We start from the raw sequence: 19,798 nt of genomic DNA, 5'->3' as shown, positions 1-19,798 counted from the left end.
ACTTGAGTTTTGTTCTTATTTGAATAATTTAGCAAATGCATTTCTTTTGTAACGTACGAAATGGGACTCATTGTAAATTCATAACAAAACTTTGCTTCCATCATATTTCGACGAATCTTTCTTTCCTTCTTTGGAAGTCGATAGATCGAAAACAATACGAATTGCTTAGCACACTCACGTTTAAAAAAAAAAAAAAAAAAAAAAAAAAAACGCTTACAGAAGAGAAATAAGAAAAAAAATTTTAAACACAAAAGAAAAAAGCATTACCTTGTTCATGCTCTTAAAAACCTGATGAAGAATTGTTACAAGTGACACGTATCCAACGTACCGTTGTTTGAATAGCGCGTTTGACATCGTGTCAGGTTGTAAGTACATGCATTCAACAAGACTGCCCGACCACCGAGAATAAAGCTAGTTAGCTGTTTAAGTTTATGCCGAAAGGATACTTTACGACAATAGTGTTAGTGTGTTTATATTATTCTTTTAAATCTTTGCACAACACAAACTGCTTTTTATGAATACTTTCTATTGAAAAAAAGATATCCGTATCTAGCACACCATTAATTAATTTAATCCAACTAGTGATAAGCATTCGGTCTGACCATACATTAGCAGTGATCACTCGGACCGACTATTTACTAGTACTAACTACTTAACGCGCGTACCAGACAGTACCGGAGACTTTCTTCAAATGATGATCTCGATAATTGGGATTTTCCTTTAATTTTCCTCCACGTCAGACGCGAATAAGAAAAAGGCGAAAGTTATTGTGCATCATTTGCGTTCGATCAATTTTAAGATACTTCCATTTGTGTCAAGTCTGTTTCCTTGCATTTTATCGTCCGTCATTTCCGGTGATATTTATCACTAACATGTAGCCTGACACTGTTGCTCTTTTAAATAGTCAAGTCGCGTACGTTCGCAGATATTTCAACATCACTGAGCCTTCGCCCGGATCCGCTTTCCTCTTGCGCCCTTCATTCGCCGTCTTCTTTCGCGTCTACTAGCAATGAAAAACGCCTGACATTGGCGTTTTTCATCTCGTGGATATATGTGAGACTGCTTTTTAATAAACGTCTCTCCCTCGCAACAATCTCTGAGTCAGATTTTTGTCGGGAAGGACAATTTTAGACGCTGCCGTCGGCACGTTTCGATTATGAAAAACGTCGTATTCAGAGAAGTTTTCGATTCTATCTGTGCAATTGTCAATCAAATTCATATAGAATTAAATATTTAATTATACGTGAAAGACATACAATATGATTAAACAAATTCAACGAAATATCTTTGATTTAAAACAAATATTTTTTAGCTGTTATAATTCGATGTTGATTTGCTACTTATAATTTTGCACTACGCAATTTTAACAGGATTATCAACAAATGACATTTAAAGATCCAACATAGTCATAATTGACGAGTTCATAATTCTCTTTAATACGTTTATAATTTCTTGTTATCAGTATTAATCAAGTGTCATTTCAAATAAGGGTTCTATCGAAACACGAAAATCTATCCGTTGCCTTATCCATCCTTCTCATTCTGATAAAAGAGCCCATTAAAGTGAAAGGAACTCAAGAATTAATGATTCAGAGAAGGCTGACGATGTTGGTACTCTTAGAAATAGAACGCTCCAAATTCCTAGTTATGTCGACATTGATTAATTATAATGTGATAACTTCGGGAAAATTTCTAGCGAGATGAAATTAATTAAGGACTTCGCGAGACGAACGTTCGACGCTTTCCAACTTTTCCTACCAACTTTTGCTAAATCCGATATTATATATCGACTTCATTATATGTGCAATCAACGAAAAAGTCTCATTTGTCATGCGTTACGCGCTCACACGTTAAGCACACAACAAGTGTTCTTACATTTCTCCATTTTCGCTTCTACCTAAACCATTTCAAGTACCTGAGGAAGTCTTTTTCTCTGTGTTTGCCGCTTCGTTTTAAAGGATGCGAGTCATCGACGACGATCAGATCAACCGCAAAGTACACTTTACTCGCGGTTATCGGAAAAGACTGCTAACGAAGCTCTTTAATCGCGCACAAAGATGAACTCATTATAGTGATTCCAGCGATTCTCCTCGGAATCCACGCCGGGTTTCAGCTGCTCGGAGTTGCTGCCGGCAGTGCCAGAACCACAACTACCCGCCATCCTGAAGCCCTGCTCCTGCAGCATGTCGAAGGCCTGCTCGATGACGCTGTGCTTCAGGAAGAAGCGCGACGTGTAACGATCGGACATGCCGTGGTCGGGATCGCGACTCTCGTTTAGCGTCTCGCCGAAAACGTCCCGGCAGAGTGCCACGCGGCCGCATACGAGAATCCTTGAGAGCTTGCGGAACTTGACGTCGGCCAGGCCTTCGCGGCCGAAGGCGAAGCTGCCTCGGTAGCCGATAGTAATGTATCCTGGTACGCGTTTGCCGACCGCACCGCCGGTTTGCCCGCCAGAATCGGCGTTCTCCAAAATGGCCTTCTCTAAACCAGGAAGACCGTAGAAATTAGCCTCCTGCTTGAGCCTCTCGCGTTCGCGAAAGCCCTCGGGCAAAACCAATGCTTGATTGCGCAGGAAGTCCAATACGTAACGGAAGAGCACACCATCGCGATCCAGGAAGTACTTGCCCTTGGCATCTTTCTCCACGGCGGATTTGCCCGTGAAGAGTGTCGCAAGATGCGAGTCGCTCTCACGGGTCAGCGTGGTCAAGGCAGTAGTATAGAAGACGCCGCCCACATTCAACTCCACCACGCTCGGCATTGTTTCCTGTTGCTCTTGGTCACCCATGCTGCTTCCGGTTAACGCGACGCAAGAAAGAGAGAGGAAGACTATGATCAATTGGTCGCGTGGACCGACGGGAACGAGTCGTCTTCACCGATGGGATGATCAGAGACGTTATGTGCGGAGGACACCTGTAGTTGGAAAATTTCCAGGAGGATTAAAGATAACAAAGAGGATCACGATACGGAACTGCACTCCGTTCAATGAAACTCTACGCGACACTCGCGCAAGACGACCACAGGTCGACGACCCAGCAGATCCCAGAGTCAATCGTGATACGTTAAAGAAAATAGCTCTCCGAGGATTTCAACAGACGAGGAGCAACAGACTGATTTTAAAAGTCACTCGTACGTATTCGCACGTGAGAACACCTTTGGCGATGCTCTTTGAAAAGACAAGCTGATCGAATCCTGGTCACCTTAGAAGCACGTCGTTATTCGAAGCCGACTTGAGCACGATGTTGATACTCGTCCAACTGCTACTTGCTCGAAGAAATGAACGCGACGGTGAAGAGGGATAAACTGCGCCTACGGCGGAGCGATGACGAAGGCCGAGCTCAGCTCTCTCAGCTGCGCGCTTCCTCACCTAAGCGGTTGGCGCGCGTCAGGACGCACTCTCCGCTCGCTCCTCCGTGTCGCGAGGGTAACGTGATGGTAATGCTGCGCTGCCGACGCAACGAGAGCCCGCGCCGTGTGTCAACGCGCAGCCACCGATATCGCGCAACACAATCCCCTCGACACGCGCGCGCAACCCCTGAGAAGTCGCCACTCGATTCTCATCCTTGAAAGAGGCTACGTGTCGTGATAAGAGTTTTTCTAGGTTGTACTTACATCCAAGCCTATCCTGGGAAACTGCACTCCATTCCGTTTTCTGCGACTCTCTCCAACGACGGCGACTTATCCCAGCATATTCCATCGGATTCCGCTGCAATCCAGATTATTCCGATCCATATCCTGCTTTGCATGTTCTGATGCGTCTCAAATGGATTGGACCTAATAATCAAATAACAGATTTCGTGATTCTAAATGTGTATTCCAGAAGAGAAATGTAAACTACAAATGTGATGGAATAGTTGGAGTGCATCTTTAAGATTAATTTTTAAGATTACCTATTGTTCGGGTTTCCACGGATCGATGCTTCGTTACATTGTAACATACAGTCGTTCTCTTATTGCATTGTATCTCTCATCCGATATCTCATCGTCGTCTATCTGCAAATATTGAATAGGTAGCAATGTCAATATACAATGCGATTAATATTGTCGTGTAGACAACTATACATTATTCACACAACTACGCATTTGTTTTATTCCGATTGCTACTCTTTATTATTAAAAACACAATATTGATGAATTGAATTAAATAACATAGCTTTGTCATATAAACACAGAGAAGGATGTTTCTTATTTAATGGTGATTATAAAAAAAATCTGATTTTATATCTTTTTATAAGTAAAAGAGAAAAAAGTTGGTTTGTTTTTAGAAAAAATGTAGCTTAGAGCAAACAGACCAAATACATTATAATATGAATCAATAACTACAGATAATCCGTGCAATAATTACATTTTCTTTATTTCATAATTATTTAACTTTCACAAAATAGATTAGATTATATTTAATTGTATTGTGTTAGCTAAGTTTAAACTCTACATTAAATTTTTATATTATTTTTTAATATATCATTTTGATTATTATTAATATATCATTTTGATTATTATATGGTATAAGAAAAATGTAAGAAAAAATAATAAAAAGAAAAAAATATATAAACAGCAAATTAAAAAAATAGCTGATCTTCTTAGAAAAATTTCAATGATGATGTTAAGACTTTAAACATCAACACATTTACATTTTTCTAACAAAAAATATATATTTTACAAGCTAAAATATTTCCAAAACTAATTGTAAGTGCAATAATTTATAAATTACAAAGTATTTTTTTAAATTAAAAAGTCTTTTTCTTTCAATATATTTATTCATTTATATGTATATTCTTGTTATTCTCAAGAATTTTTATTAAAAAATTATATTTGATTTTTCATCAAATTGTAATTTTTTCTTGTAACTGCATTTATCTTTATCTTAAATAATATTTTAAACAAGGAAATAAACGGATAAGAAACTTTGAAAAAATGCATATACTAAAATTGTATGATACAAAACATAAATCTTTATAAAATTCCCTCGGGATATCTTCCTTTATTGCGCAATATCGTAACATTTTCTCTTGTAAAAAAAGTACATTTTCTTGAAAGGTATGTGAGCATATGTATATCACAAGATGGTATAAATCTTTACGAGAAAACACATTATATCACGTTTAAAGATATCTATAATATTATACTATCGCCGTAAGATCAAATTTTAAAATGAAAAATGAAATGAATCATTAAATCTTTTCAAAATAAAGAAAATTTTTTTATGAGAACCAATATAATATTCATCACATACACACACATAGCTCGATCCCTTCTTGAATCCATTCGAAGCCATACAGTAACCATTCAGTAAATGAAATCAATTATCGAAAAGCAATATTGTTCAACAACTATATCTATCGCAAATTATCGATTGTAAAATCGAAATTGAAAAAAAGCATTAAAGAAAGGTAATAAAATCAGAGTAGATATAAACTTACATTACACTCCATGTCACGACGTCGATGTATGTCTTTACGTACGAAATTAGGCACTTTCGGGTCGAAAGCATCATGTTTAGATATCGTATATCGTACGTACATGCATTCGTCGTAGTGCATCATGTCTGTATATGTGTATCATGTCTCAAAACTGTACATATTACCTGTGGCAAGTTCAGAACTATATATTTGATGATTGTAAAGAATTATAAACATATAAAACATTTAAGAATAAAAAAGTTTATATACAATACCAATTTTAAATTATGATATTATTGAGACAATTAGTTTCTCCATCCACATAAAATAACGCGCAAGAATCGCGCAAGCGCCATGACGATGTCTGATGGAGAAGTTTTTCCCACTACTCGCGGTCGCTCTGACCACGTGACTGCCTCTTCACAGACTCGTGCCAATATAAGAAGTTTCTAGGGATCCACATAGGTTTTTAAAATGCATACTTTCTTATAGCGTTTTCGGACGTAGCAGGTTTAATCGCTTTTATAGTGATTAATGACGTCATTGCATCGTCTCTGCCAATAAAAGGCTTGAATTCATAGTAAAATATAATGATTAATTGAATCGGGTTGGATTAACCCGTTCGTCCGAAAACGCTATTATATTAACGATATATAAAATACTATAGTACTATATTTGGTATTTACTATATTGCAGTATATGAATGTTGTAGTTTATAATATTAATAGAATTTATTAATTTTTTAGAAAATATTTTCTTTCCTACAATATGTGGGCCTAAGGATACCATTTATCTCCATAAGATATGTATGCTGCTGAGAGTCACCTGACTCTTACTCACTATCGCGCATGTGCAGTAGAATCCCTCCGTCTGACGTCACTGCTGCGTCATGTCTTCTGGCATCATTGCTGACAGCCAATCACTGGCGCACGTTGGCCAGTCGAGCTCGGTCGTTGCATCGAGTCGGATGGCGTGCGATGGCTGATAATTCGGGATCGTCACATCTGTCAATTACACGCTACGCCCTGGTACGTGATACTTAACGCTTAACCTCACGTTCAACGCTGTCTGACGTGGATCGTAATATTATTCTCTTACGCATTGCTGCACAGATCTACGTATGTGAACAGCTAGATGTCTCATCGCCAGTCGGAGAGTGGGACGACGACGACTCTGCGGGATAGGAGGCTGCTCGTTTCTCATTTGTTGACGCATTTTACCTGAGCTCGCTTATCGACTCGTTAAATCAGAATCTTGAAGAATGGAGGAAAGTCCAACGAAAGTACGCAAGAGAGTCCAGCACGAGGACACCACAGTGGGAAACAATCTACAGAATCGCACCTGGAGCCACGGCGATGAAAGCGAGGACGAGATCGCGAGCGAGAACGCGTTGCTGAACGAAGTCGACGAACCGAGGTTTGTGCATAAAGCGAGCGCGCTTATCGAGATTATTCGCCAAGATTATGTGTACGCATAATTATCGCGAGAACCGTTAAATCACGTCGATAATTAAGCGAATCGCGCGTGTCTCTATGTGGCATATTCTTGATGTCGTTACGTTTCTTTGTTGTGGTTCGACCAAGTGGACTCTGCTCGCTCACATTAAAATATATTGATAGCATTGTGCTCGACTTGTTTCAATATAAACTACGTTCTGATAATCAGTTGACAGTAACGGTGCTTGATAGATAGCGTGTTGTTGAAAAATTCAAAAAAGATTATCTGTTTTGTAACGTAATTGAACGAAAATGTAAAGATCATTAATTTTATATAATTATCTCAACAAAAATATAAATAAATTTTTAATTTCATATAATTAATATATATATATTTTTTTATTATTTATATATTTTGATTATTATAATGGAATTTTACTTGTGATCCAAAATAATTAAATGCTAATATCATATTAAAAAGAATTCCATAATATAAAATAATATAGATAATACTATCTATTGTATTGCATTATAGGCAAAGTCATTCTACTCCAATGGAATGCAAAACTTGCCCGATCACGACATTGGCGGAGGAGAAGATGCGTCGCAAACTGCGGTTCTTCTTTATGAATCCAATTGAGAAGTGGCAGGCGAAACGGCGTTTCCCATACAAATTTGTCGTTCAAGTCGTTAAGATAATCCTTGTGACTATGCAGCTTTGTTTATTTGCACATAGCAATTACATGCACGTGAATTATACTTGGGACAATCGAATCACATTCTCCCATCTCTTTTTAATGGGATGGGATTCTACTCAAGAGGTATATAATCGCATACTTTACTCACATATCTGTGAATCTAAATGATATTTTTGTTGCTCGATGCTATAAAAATGGTATAATGAAAATAGCATACAAATTATATTTTAATTGTACAGCATGCTTTAAGCAATCTTAAGTAAAAGTAATTATTAAATAATTACTGCATTGCCTCTGCTTGCAGCTCTGACCACTTTACTTCTTAGCCTCTCGATAACGATTAGATATTATTATTACTGCTACTGCAATTGTAATATAATGAGAAATATATATAAATTCTATACTTTAATCACTATTTCTCATGCTATGAATGATGTCATTTTGAATAACGTTTCAGGTACCTGCATATCCACCCGCGACGGGACCGTTGGCCATCTACAAACGAAGCAATTTTTATGATGCCATTGATTACGCTCTGCATGGCTTCTACAACGTCGACGATGCCATTGGTTCGTACTCATATATCGCCGAGGACAATTCTGTCGGGCCTGTAGTTCTATGTCTTTACCAGTACAAGGAAGGCACTATATTTGGCTTCAACGAGAGTTATGTGTTCGACAGCGAGATTGTAAAAACTTGTGTAAACATCAGTCTCGAAGTATTCGATACATTTAAATCGTCGCACAATTTTCTGCGGGATAGAAACATAAATATTAAGTTCTCCGCGCTGGTACGCGCCCATCTCAAGTTTGCTCTAAAGACGGTAAACCTAAAAGCGGCCGGACCGATGACACCGCCCGATTGTTATCGTTTCAACATCAAAATCGACTTTGATAATCGCGATTTCGATGGACAGATGCTGCTCTCGTTAGACGCCGAGGCCAGGAAATTACAATGCAAGGGTGACACCCGCTATATCACGGATAATCGCATCGAATCGGCGCTGAGGACTCTGTTAAATTTGCTTGTCATACTAATCTGCGCGATTTCCTTGCTGTTGTGCTCGCGAGCAATATATAGGGCACAGATGCTGAAGTTCGAGACGATCAATTTTTTCAAGAAGACGTATGGTATGGCGCTGAGCCTCGAAGGCCGACTAGAATTTTTAAATTTCTGGTACATTATGATCATCGTCAATGATTTATTGATCATTATTGGCACCATCATAAAGGAGCAAATTGAACGGAAACATTCCGAGAGCGATCATTGGAATATCTGCAGCATATTTCTCGGCACCGGCAATTTGCTGGTGTGGTTTGGCGTGTTACGCTATCTCGGCTTCTTCAAGACGTACAATGTCGTTATCTTGACTCTGAAAAAAGCGACGCCGAAGGTGGCAAGATTCCTTATATGCGCCATCCTCATTTATGCCGGTTTCACATTTTGTGGCTGGCTGGTGCTCGGTCCGTATAATATGAAATTTCGTTCTCTTGCGACCACTTCTGAGTGCTTATTCGCGTTGATCAACGGTGATGATATGTTTGCCACGTTTTCCATCACGTCTTCCAAATCGTCAGCAATACTATGGTGGTTTTCTAGAATCTATTTATACTCGTTCATTTCGTTGTACATTTATGTCGTCTTAAGTCTTTTCATTTCTGTGATAATGGATGCGTACGATACGATCAAGATCTATTATCGCGAGGGTTTCCCAAGGAACGATTTGCAGACGTTTATAGCTCCGTGCACGGAAGAAGCGTCGAGCGGTATCTTCAGGGATGACTCCGAGAGTAGCGATCTAACAGAGTTGCTCGATCGATTCTGTTGTTGTCGAAAAAGGCCCTTTTACGGATCCTTTTCGGAATCGGTCGCAGATCCCTCGACCAAGTCCGAACAAATGTACGGTGGAGGCATCTGCATCTAGTGCATTAATGGAAAGTACTTGGAGATGTTATGGTGCAACTATAGATACGCGGTACGACACTAGGACGGTTACATCAACGTCCTTGGTTTAATAATCTCTTGATTGACAATTTATTTTTTCTTTCTAAAGAAAGAAAAGTTATATGTAATATGATTTCATAGCTATACACGATTATTCGTCTTTCTTTAACTCGCATAAGAAATTATGTTTCTAGTGAAAATTATAAATATATTTTTAAAAAAACTTTTTTAAGCAAAAAGATGACCAATTATTTTATAACTAATTAAGTATGCTAAAAATAAAGTAATTTCTATATTGCTAATATAATTCCGATTCTTATGATAAAAAAAAAACAGATTACCAAATAACAATTTGAGAGAAATCAGCTCTAATTGATTGGTACAATCAAATATGTAGACAAAGTATTTTTACTAACGTTGATTTTGTAGCAAGTACTGCATGCACTGCACGTATTATCGCGATATATTTCTGTTATTGCCATCTAAGTTTAGTCCCAATGTAACATTTGAGAAAAATCTTTATTTTATTACATACAAAATGTATAGATTTCTCTTTTATTTTAATTCTTATAATACATATAAAATAATTGATTGCAACAGAAAACGCAACATTTAAGCGATTTTCTACTGAACGCCTCCTAGTAATCCCTAAACTTCCAGCATATTAGTTAAATAGATACCAATTTTTTCAATGTATAATAATCCATTCATATATCATAGGCGTAACGCGCGCGTGCTGCAAAGTAGTAAACAAACGTGACAAGAAAAACGCACTCAACAGAAAGCTTTAAACTGTTGGCAGAGTAACACTAATAAAACGCTAATATAAGAGTTCTGCTGAACATGACCACTGTTTTATCAATCTGCTAAAAATTTAAGTACAGTATTTCATTTTAACAATCACATATATGTGTATCACGCAACGTACATTTGTGTCTATTGTAACACATGCTATAGATTTATTATTGTACTTTATAACTGTAATATATCTTTCTGACACTTTAAAAAATTATAAAGAATGTATATATAACATAAATACACTGCTTTTATGATAAGTACACAATATATAATATTACATATAGGAAAGTAAAGTGATTAGAAACCTCGTACAAGTGTTGCAGCTTCATTTTGTTACATAAAGCACAATGCAGTGTTATATATACCAAAGTTATTATATAAAAAAATATGTATAATATATAATTTAAGCAAAAAAAATCTGGATTGATTGAACTATAATGTATTATACTGAATCAGAGAGAGAGAGAGAGGCAACATAAAATTGATCATATAATTAATAATCAAATAATGTGAATTATTCACGTAATAATGAACTACATGATTATAATACTCATAATTCTCTCTTATATATGATGTATGTTGTATTATATTGAAGAGCATATAATCTTTGTATCGAGAGAGTGGATCTTATATATTTGCGCTTGTACATATATAGACCGGGTTCATAGGACAAACCCGCACAAAAACACAGAGAGAGAAAGAGAGAGAGTATTATATATCCAAAGAAATATATCTATATATTTACATTGAAGTACAATAAAAACGTCTTACATTTTTCTAATTCTTCTAACTGTACCTCATTTGCATTTATATATCTTTAAATGTAATTAAAAGAAAAACATTTAATTTTAAATGTTTAAATGAGAAATATTGTGCCATTGAATATTATATTAATAAATATATAACTGTTTTGTAATTATTTTTTAGTCTTTTTGATAGAAGCCTTGAGAGGGGGAGGGAATCCTTGACGGTCTAATATTTTATTTTTCAATGCGCAAAGCCTATAGGCTACATATATAACGCCCCCAATAGTAAACAATCCTGTATTCCTTCAATACATACTTTGTTTTAATACAAATGATATCAATAATAGCATACATGCATTATAATGAGATTTATTGCGTTTTCGAATGAAGTAGGTTTGATCAACCCAAGGTTGATTAATGACGTCATTGCATCGTTTCTGCGAATAAAAGACTTGAATTCATAATAAATTGATCCGGGATGGATTAAAACCCGTTCATTCGGAAACGCTATTAGAGAAAGGAGAGGAATAGTTAAAAAGAGGGAGTTAACGCGAATAAAGGATCGTGCACCTTCGTGCGTTCTCGTATCAAAGTTGGCGGCTGGCGACTGTGTACTCGGCTCTTTGTTTATTTTCGAGCGATGTACGGGCGTCGCATATCGTATAGCGAGCGATCTCAATTGACAGCTGCTGAGCGACTAGTACCAGCGTAGTGCATTAGTAGGTAGTAGTAGTAGCAGCTGGCAATTAGTATTATCGGTCAGTGTCGAGTGCGCTGATCCGTGGGATGAAATAGCAGATGGTCATTGACCGCGACTTAGGACGATCTATTGTTTACACATCAACTCGACGTATCCTGAAAGACGGCGTCCCGTCTCCTCGTTGGTGGGTTCCTTCCGATCGTCGTCGTTCTCGCGACGATAAGCGATTGCGGATGAAAATGTCATCGTCGAAAGTAGCGGGAAACTCTCCCGCAAAAATCACGAACAATAAAGGCGAGCAACAGGAATTTCCGCTGGGCCTTGATAAGGACGCCAGCGAACATAGCATCTCCAGTATGATGTCGTGCGTGTCCATTTCGCCGAAGCATGCAGAGAGCAGCCTCCGAGTGATGGAAAGTTATTTGCACAGGCAACAGCTGACAGACGTTACGTTGATCGCAGGTGAGCGGACCGGGCCGGATGCTTTGTTTGATAACAGAGTGGATATCGTGTATATATCTGTGTCGATACGCGTAAACTGTCAACTGCTAAGATCATTCATATGATAATAGTTAATAACGAAATATGTATCTCCATTAATAGATAAGAAATATTATTATATTATCCATACTTTAACTTTTTAAAGATTTATTTTTTTTCAAGAATCAAAACTTATTTTATTATTAATAAATATATAATTATTATTAAAAATTGTTAATAATTTGGAATTATTGTTGATTTATTATATTGTTGTTTATTTGGAGCTATTGTTAATAATTTATTGTGGCTATTGTTCTAAGTTTCTAACTAATAGTTGGAAATAAAGTATATTCTATGTGAAAATATTCTTGCATTTTATATTTGAAAGTATATTCAACATGTAATTTGAAATATTTATTTAAAATATTAATACTTTTATATTTTCTAATTTGTACATTTTCTATAGGAAATAAGCGCGTCCCGGCCCATCGATTAGTACTAAGTGCTGGTTCAGAATATTTTGCTGCCATGTTCACAAGCTCTCTACGAGAGTCGGCACAAAATGAAATAGAATTAATGGATGTAGATGGAGATGCATTATGGGCTTTGGTTCTTTATTGTTATACGGGTAATTCTATTTGAAATACATTTGATCTAAAAGAACATTTTTTAGGAATATTAATAAATTAATATTATATTGAAAAAAGACAAAAATACATTTAAGAGCTATAATTTTTTACGCCATTTTCACTAAAGTTAATAATTCCTCATAATATATGTTTTATGTCTATATGCAGGCTGCATAGAATTACAGGAAGATAGTGTAGAGACCCTTCTTGCAACCGCATGCCTATTACAATTAAATCCAGTTATTAAAGCATGCTGTCAATTTCTCGTCAAACAGCTTCATCCAAGTAATTGCCTCGGTATACGGATGTTTGCCGATACGCAGGGTTGTACAGAATTATTTGAACATGCACATGCGTATACTACCAAACATTTCATGGAAGTTACAAGAAATCAAGAATTTTTACTCTTATCTGCCAACGAAGTTGCAAAATTACTTGAATCCGAGGATCTTAATGTTCCTTCAGAAGAAACTATCTTTCATGTAAGATTGGCTATAAGCATTATATAAACTACTTATAATGTAAATATTATAAATTGCAAAACACAAATAATCCATTAAGAAAACGAGTAAACTTTGAAACTTTGTGTGAAATATTAAAAAATATATAATTATAATGTATGTATGCTTTTTTATACATATATTAACATAGAGATATTTTTTGAATTATAAGTAAATATTTCACATATGTAATCAAAATATATAAGCTCAATGTACAGAGTAACACAACTATTATTACTATCACAATGTTATTTCAGGCCCTTATGATTTGGCTGGAACATGATCCAGAAAACAGGAGCAAAGATGCCAGCAAATTATTAAGTTTAGTAAAATTACCATTGTTATCACCTGCGGTAAGTTTATCAACAGCTTGACCCTTTTGCTCAGCGAAACTATAATATAGATCAACTAATAAATTAAAACAGTTTATAGCTGACAATATTGAGAGCAATGAAATGTTCAAAGACCAAAGAATGGCACAGGAATTAGTAATGGAAGCATTGAAATATCATCTGTTACCTGAACGAAGACCTCTGCTTCAATCAGGAAGAACGAAACCGAGAAAAGCTACTGTGGGTACATTGTTAGCTGTCGGAGGAATGGATGCTAATAAAGGTAATTCATTATATACAAAATTATTTATAATATCAATTACGATTAAAGTAAATGCAGTGATATAATATCAATATTATTATATATTTCATGCTATTTTAATTTTTGACAAAGTAATAAAAACGACACAACTTTCAGGTGCTACATCCATAGATGCATTTTCATTACGCGATAACGCTTGGAGATCTCTAGCTGCTATGAGTGGCAGAAGATTGCAATTCGGCGCCGTAGTAGTCGATAAGAAATTGATCGTTGCGGGCGGTAGAGACGGTTTAAAAACGCTGAACACGGTAGAATGCTTTGATTTCTCTACTCATATCTGGAGTACATTACCACCCATGAATGTGCATCGTCATGGCTTAGGTATACATCGATGCGAGAAAATTTGCGAAATTGATACGCGTGATTCATTTATTTCATGATAACTTGGCAAATAATATTTCTTGTACAGGAGTGGCAGTCTTAGGTGGGCCCTTGTATGCTGTTGGCGGTCACGATGGTTGGAGTTTTCTTGATACAGTGGAGAGATGGGATCCAGCAACGCGTCAATGGAGTTCAATATGCCCTATGTCCATACAAAGATCTACGGTCGGTGTAGCTGTGTTAAATGATAAGTAAGTTATGATATATGGATGAATTATTAACCTTTAGAAACAAAGTGGAAAAATTCTTTTATAAAAAATTTTCAGATATATGTCAAAATGATATTTTAGAAAGAAATTGAGACCACACAGTCTAGAACCGAAAAATCGGTTACCGGTTTCTAAAAATTAATTTTACTATTACGTTCATTATTCAATGCAAATTTTCATACAAATAATTATTTAAATTCAAAAAATCTTTAATATTATATTTTTAAAATAAATTCTTATAAAATGCAGTTTTTAAACTTATGACATTTTGACAGATTATACGCTGTAGGAGGAAGAGATATCAGTTCCTGTTTAAATACTGTAGAATGCTACGATCCACATACTAATAAGTGGACACCATGTGCGCCCATGTCGAAGAGACGAGGCGGTGTAGGCGTGGGAGTAGTAAATGGTTGTCTTTACGCGCTTGGTGGTCACGATGCTCCAGCCAGTAATCCTAACGCTAGCAGATTCGACTGTGTAGAGAGGTGAGAAATACTATTACATTGTATAATAAATATATTCGAAGTTTTTCAAGTTGTACATAATGGAACGTGACATTAGGTATGATCCTAAAACCGATACATGGACAATGGTTGCACCAATGAGTGTACCCCGAGATGCGGTCGGTGTGTGCGTGCTAGGTGACCGACTTATAGCTGTGGGAGGATACGACGGTCAGCAATATCTCACGCTGGTAGAAGCCTATGATCCACATCTCAATGAATGGGAATCCGTAAGTGTTTAAACTATTCTTATAATTGAATAAAAATATAATTTTAAATGTATACTTCAAATATTGTGAAATATAAACATGTTCATATATTTAAAGGTTGCTCCTCTCAAAGCTGGCCGCGCGGGACCCTGTGTTATTGTCAAAAATTTAGCTACCGGCATTTAAATCATTCTTAGCACCAATAAGACTTATTTCTATATGATTCTACATTCATAATTAGATGTAAATTAGGCGTTTCAGAAATATAATACAATATGCTCTCTCTTGTGATATTACATGTACATGTTAAATTAATTGCGGTGTTATTTTTCTGAAACGGTTTTAAACGATTACATTTCTTCTTATCATCCCCCTCCCCCCGCACACAGAATGCGATAGGTAATGCTTGCCGCGCGGCAAAAGACGGTAGCCAATCAATTTTTCGTTCTAATGGAAAAGTTGATTAGCTGCCGCGCGGCAAGTGTTTCCGCATAATATTGTGAAATATAAACATGTTCATATATTTAAAGGTTGCTCCTCTCAAAGCTGGCCGCGCGGGACCCTGTGTTATTGTCAAAAATTTAGCTACCGGCATTTAAATCATTCTTAGCACCAATAAGACTTATTTCTATATGATTCTACATTCATAATTAGATGTAAATTAGGCGTTTCAGAAATATAATACAATATGCTCTCTCTTGTGATATTACATGTACATGTTAAATTAATTGCGGTGTTATTTTTCTGAAACGGTTTTAAACGATTACATTTCTTCTTATCATCCCCCTCCCCCCGCACACAGAATGCGATAGGTAATGCTTGCCGCGCGGCAAAAGACGGTAGCCAATCAATTTTTCGTTCTAATGGAAAAGTTGATTAGCTGCCTCGCGTCAAGCTTTTGCCGCGCGGCAAGTGTTTCCGCATCCTATGTGCGGGAGTTATTAGTATATAAACAACTTTTATAGGATTTTTACACATTTTTGTATTATTATACTGTATTAAGGAATTTCCAATCATTGTAACTGCCATACATTTATTTCAGCGCTTATTTACGATGTTGTACATACTGCGATTTTATATAAATCTTTAATGTAATAATGGTTTGCTAATGACAATGGTTGTAATGTAATTCGTATCTATTATAATCTAAAAATAAGGCGTTTTTTTTTTAATAAAATATATATGAACTATTCTCTCTTAGAGAATATAACAGGTAATACTGCTTTTATAAATATCTTGAAATTGTTCCAAGATGTATGATAAATTAATGTGATTAATTTTTGTTATAAATGAGTGATATAAAATAAGTGTTGAGAGAGAAACTGAAAAATAAGTATTATAGATATAGATACTTCAAATAACGTCTATATATTAAATTACATTAATTACTTCATAAAGATTAAAATTTGACAAGTTTAAACTTTGACAAAAGAAGAAAATTTATATATATAAGAACCATTTTATTTTTCTCATCAAGCTTTATTTACACATGTATGATGTACATTTCTATATTTGGTGGTTATAACTTCTCTTGAAATAAATAAAAGCGTCATATCAATTAATTAAAACAAAAAACCCTTCACATCATTTAATAAGTTCACATTACAATAGTCTTTCAATTATTTTCTTAACAAGCCGAGAAAGTCCTAAAAAAAACAATCATAATAACAAATTACACATCTTTCATAAATCATAAATAAAAATTTTAAAATTTATTGGAAATCTAGAAAATGTTCGTTTTATCTCTTTCCAAAAACAGTCTTACAAAAAATATCTATGATTAAATTCTAAATACGGAAGGTAAAAAGTACATTTTGGCTTACCGTGGAAAATCCGAGGTTGGCTCTACAAACTTATGTCTGACCATAAATGTAGCGATAGCTTCCGCTACTTTATCCGGAACGTCTTCGTGAACGGCATGCCCACATGCGGGTAATACTTGCATTTGGAATTTACCTATTTTTTTCATAAATAATTTTATTATAAGATATTAAATACCCATGTTGTAACAGACATATAGTTTTCAAAATAATATACCTTGCATTTGCCCCACAGTAAGTTCACGATCTAATCTATCAACTCCTGCTAACAACAACATTTTTGGAACTGAGATGTCCAAGAATGCCGTTGATAATCCTTTAAACCAGCCAAACCAATGCTGTTCCGTCTTTGCCAAATCTATTCTCCACACATATTTTCTGTTAGCAGAGATAGCAGAAGACGTAGATGCTGATGGTGGTGGCATACTGAATGACTCTTCCTCTTGGATAATATCATCTCGTGGTAAAACTGGTTCTGGATTAGATTCACATGTATTGTATTCAGTTGGCAATGAGTCAATATCATGAGTTGCTAATTTGCCAGTTTCAATGCTGAAATGACACATGTGTTGCACATAACTCGATTTATTTTAATATAAAGATATTAGAAAAGCCTAAATATTTTTAAGAATTCACTAACTTCTTTATCTGTCCAGGAACTGAAACCTTAGCGGATTGTATATTACGAATTTTTCCACTACGAATGCTGAAAAATGATCAATTAAAAGATTGCTTAATTTTATTTGAAAACTTCACTTTATAAGTAAACAAAGCTGTATAAATTAACAGTTACGCTACTAGTCATTTTCAAAGAACAAGTTGAATCATTTATGGAACATACTTGTCATAATACAATGATTAATACATTAAAAATATATTGAATACTAACCACCATTCTATAGCTTGAGATATAGTGTTAAAACTAGATGGCCGTGATCTTAAGAAACTTTGCATAGAAGCTAATGCATCCATTGCTGTACCCTCTACAACATCTATAACTCCTAATCCATATAAATTTGGAATTAATGGAGCTGCTTTCACAGCTACTGCTCCACCCATGCTGTGACCGACCAGAATTATTGGAGTATCATGTGCAATTGCATCTATAATAGCTGCAACATCTCTACATAAAAAGATAAGTAATTTGTTAAAAATAGGAAAGATTTCTTAAAATCATATGTAGAATGGCTTACAAGAAAATATTGATATAACATATAACATTTATAAAATAAATAAAATTTGTTAATACCATGCTTTGTATAATTTCAAATTGTAGGTACATACAATCTCATAGTTCTTTTTGCATTCATATTGAAGAATTTTTAACAAGGTTCAATCATATAATTATTCTTTTTCTTGCGCAAAAAATACAAACATATAAAAAGTCTATATACTTAAAACAAATATAGTACATTTACTTACGATGCTAAAGTATCTGCGGACAAATCCTCATCATCTGTAGTGTAAGTATCTCCATGACCTCTAAGATCAATAGCCATGACTCTACACAATACCATTGTCATAATCGATTTCTAAAATTCATACCGTGATTAATTTTTTCTTTTTACGTGTAATTAAAATTTTTGCAAATGATGCCTACTGTAAGTTCTGCCCATGTTAAACCACTGTAGCCACCACCATGTAATAAAACTAATAATGGCCCTTCAGTGCCTTTGATGTAAACATGAAATGTATTCTGTCCTATTGGCACATCCTTGGAATGATCGAAGTACGGATTCCACTGCACCGGATCGTAGTCTCTCTTTCGTTGGCATCTCGATTTATTAATTCTAAAAAAGAAGACATATTCTTGTATGATTTTGTAGCAATCAGAAATATAATTCACTCCATCTTTCAACTAATCAATTTTGCTTGCACACAATTTCGCAGATAGCTATACAAACCTGGAATTTAATGCCGAAAAATTGACAGTCGACGGTGGTAACCTGGATTTCAAAATTGACTTTTGAAGAGCAGACATGTTGATGTATCGTAAACGTCAGTGGCACCGTATCGGAAACGTTGCTTAGAATTTATGTTTGTAGCCACACATGCGCAAAAAAAAAAATACTCCGCAGGATATAATTATGCGTACCGAAATGGCGGAGAAAAAAAAGCGCGAGAAATATATATGATATTAACAAAACCACCGGCCGAAAGATTGTCAAGAATGCGAGACTCGCACACATCCAATACTATGCACTGTCATATACATCGACGTGATGAACCTCAAATGGCGTATCAGGCATATGCGTATGTACACCATCGACGAGTATTGTAACCTCGTCGGTATGTACGGTGAACAGATGTTTTCCTTTTACTATGGCCGTGTTCCAAAATTCACTGCCAGTACTGGAAATCTATAATATACGTTATGTGAACTGTAGATTTCCAGTATTGGCAGTGAATTTTGGAACACAGCCTAATATATATATTGCGCTTGATTCTTTGATATCTAGCAACAACAGTGCGAAAAGGGGAAAGCTGTTAAAGAAAAACAGCTAATTTAGAATTAAGAAATGATGGAATAAAAAAAAACTATGCATATATCGAAATAAGAGAAACAACTTGGTATATAATCAATCACATTCGTTACTTTCCCTTCCTCCTACCTTCCATATTCCATTTGAAAATATTAATATATATCTTTTATATACATATAATAATAATATATTAATATAATTCCATTTGAAA

The 19,798-nt window shown here is 35.5% G+C and overlaps 4 protein-coding genes across 6 annotated transcripts; 2 read left to right on the top strand and 2 right to left on the bottom strand.

Moving 5' to 3' along the window:
* Positions 1–189: 189 nt before the first annotated feature.
* On the bottom strand, positions 190–5,824 carry LOC115238756 (BTB/POZ domain-containing protein KCTD16-like). Of its 2 annotated transcripts, none has more exons than XM_029812804.1 (3): positions 5,670–5,824; positions 5,416–5,579; positions 190–3,988 (listed from the first exon to the last, which is right to left on the bottom strand). In XM_029812804.1, exon 3 carries the CDS (start codon positions 2,782–2,784, stop codon positions 2,041–2,043), a length of 744 nt encoding a protein of 247 aa, XP_029668664.1. In that variant the 5' UTR covers positions 2,785–3,988; positions 5,416–5,579; positions 5,670–5,824; the 3' UTR covers positions 190–2,040. The 2 variants fall into 2 exon arrangements, with proteins under 2 accessions (XP_029668664.1, XP_029668666.1); XM_029812806.1 differs by lacking the exon at positions 5,670–5,824 and having other exon boundaries at positions 190–3,770; positions 3,887–3,988; positions 5,416–5,645.
* Positions 5,825–6,165: 341 nt separating this feature from the next.
* Positions 6,166–10,677, top strand: LOC115238754 (mucolipin-3-like). Of its 2 annotated transcripts, XM_029812801.1 has the most exons (4): positions 6,166–6,422; positions 6,507–6,810; positions 7,366–7,651; positions 7,986–9,452. In XM_029812801.1, exons 2-4 carry the CDS (start codon positions 6,656–6,658, stop codon positions 9,450–9,452), a joined length of 1,908 nt encoding a protein of 635 aa, XP_029668661.1. In that variant the 5' UTR covers positions 6,166–6,422; positions 6,507–6,655. The 2 variants fall into 2 exon arrangements, with proteins under 2 accessions (XP_029668661.1, XP_029668662.1); XM_029812802.1 differs by lacking the exon at positions 6,166–6,422 and having other exon boundaries at positions 6,656–6,810; positions 7,986–10,677.
* A 498-nt stretch (positions 10,678–11,175) lies between these two features.
* On the top strand, positions 11,176–15,765 carry LOC115238753 (kelch-like protein 5). The gene is made up of 10 exons (XM_029812800.1): positions 11,176–12,178; positions 12,663–12,824; positions 12,994–13,307; positions 13,583–13,678; positions 13,751–13,940; positions 14,076–14,300; positions 14,389–14,551; positions 14,845–15,057; positions 15,134–15,305; positions 15,402–15,765. Exons 1-10 carry the CDS (start codon positions 11,815–11,817, stop codon positions 15,468–15,470), a joined length of 1,968 nt encoding a protein of 655 aa, XP_029668660.1. The 5' UTR covers positions 11,176–11,814; the 3' UTR covers positions 15,471–15,765.
* A 977-nt stretch (positions 15,766–16,742) lies between these two features.
* On the bottom strand, positions 16,743–19,458 carry LOC115238755 (protein phosphatase methylesterase 1). The gene is made up of 8 exons (XM_029812803.1): positions 19,009–19,458; positions 18,705–18,894; positions 18,527–18,636; positions 17,994–18,227; positions 17,745–17,810; positions 17,322–17,656; positions 17,108–17,240; positions 16,743–16,930 (listed from the first exon to the last, which is right to left on the bottom strand). The coding sequence occupies exons 1-8, from the start codon at positions 19,083–19,085 to the stop codon at positions 16,912–16,914; spliced, it is 1,164 nt and encodes a 387-aa protein (XP_029668663.1). The 5' UTR covers positions 19,086–19,458; the 3' UTR covers positions 16,743–16,911.
* Between the last annotated feature and the right edge of the window lie 340 nt (positions 19,459–19,798).

This window comes from Formica exsecta, unplaced genomic scaffold (assembly GCF_003651465.1).
Source record: "Formica exsecta isolate Colony F162 unplaced genomic scaffold, ASM365146v1 scaffold359, whole genome shotgun sequence".
NCBI lineage: Eukaryota > Metazoa > Arthropoda > Insecta > Hymenoptera > Formicidae > Formica > Formica exsecta.
This window is presented reverse-complemented; position numbering and strand designations above follow the sequence as displayed.

Bases quoted from the DNA above. Each gene is read 5' to 3' on its own strand.
- LOC115238754 (XM_029812802.1), top strand. From the start codon at position 6,656: ATGGAGGAAAGTCCAACGAAAGTACGCAAGAGAGTCCAGCACGAGGAC. The intron at 6,811-7,365 runs GTTTGTGCATAA...ATTGCATTATAG, and splicing joins AACGAAGTCGACGAACCGAG to GCAAAGTCATTCTACTCCAA. The intron at 7,652-7,985 runs GTATATAATCGC...ATAACGTTTCAG, and splicing joins GATGGGATTCTACTCAAGAG to GTACCTGCATATCCACCCGC.
- LOC115238756 (XM_029812804.1), bottom strand. From the start codon at position 2,784: ATGGGTGACCAAGAGCAACAGGAAACAATGCCGAGCGTGGTGGAGTTG.
- LOC115238755 (XM_029812803.1), bottom strand. From the start codon at position 19,085: ATGTCTGCTCTTCAAAAGTCAATTTTGAAATCCAGGTTACCACCGTCG. The intron at 18,895-19,008 runs GTTTGTATAGCT...CTTCTTTTTTAG, and splicing joins TTTTCGGCATTAAATTCCAG to AATTAATAAATCGAGATGCC. The intron at 18,637-18,704 runs GTAGGCATCATT...TATGAATTTTAG, and splicing joins TAACATGGGCAGAACTTACA to AAATCGATTATGACAATGGT.
- LOC115238753 (XM_029812800.1), top strand. From the start codon at position 11,815: ATGGTCATTGACCGCGACTTAGGACGATCTATTGTTTACACATCAACT. The intron at 12,825-12,993 runs GTAATTCTATTT...GTCTATATGCAG, and splicing joins GGTTCTTTATTGTTATACGG to GCTGCATAGAATTACAGGAA. The intron at 14,301-14,388 runs GTATACATCGAT...TTTCTTGTACAG, and splicing joins TGTGCATCGTCATGGCTTAG to GAGTGGCAGTCTTAGGTGGG.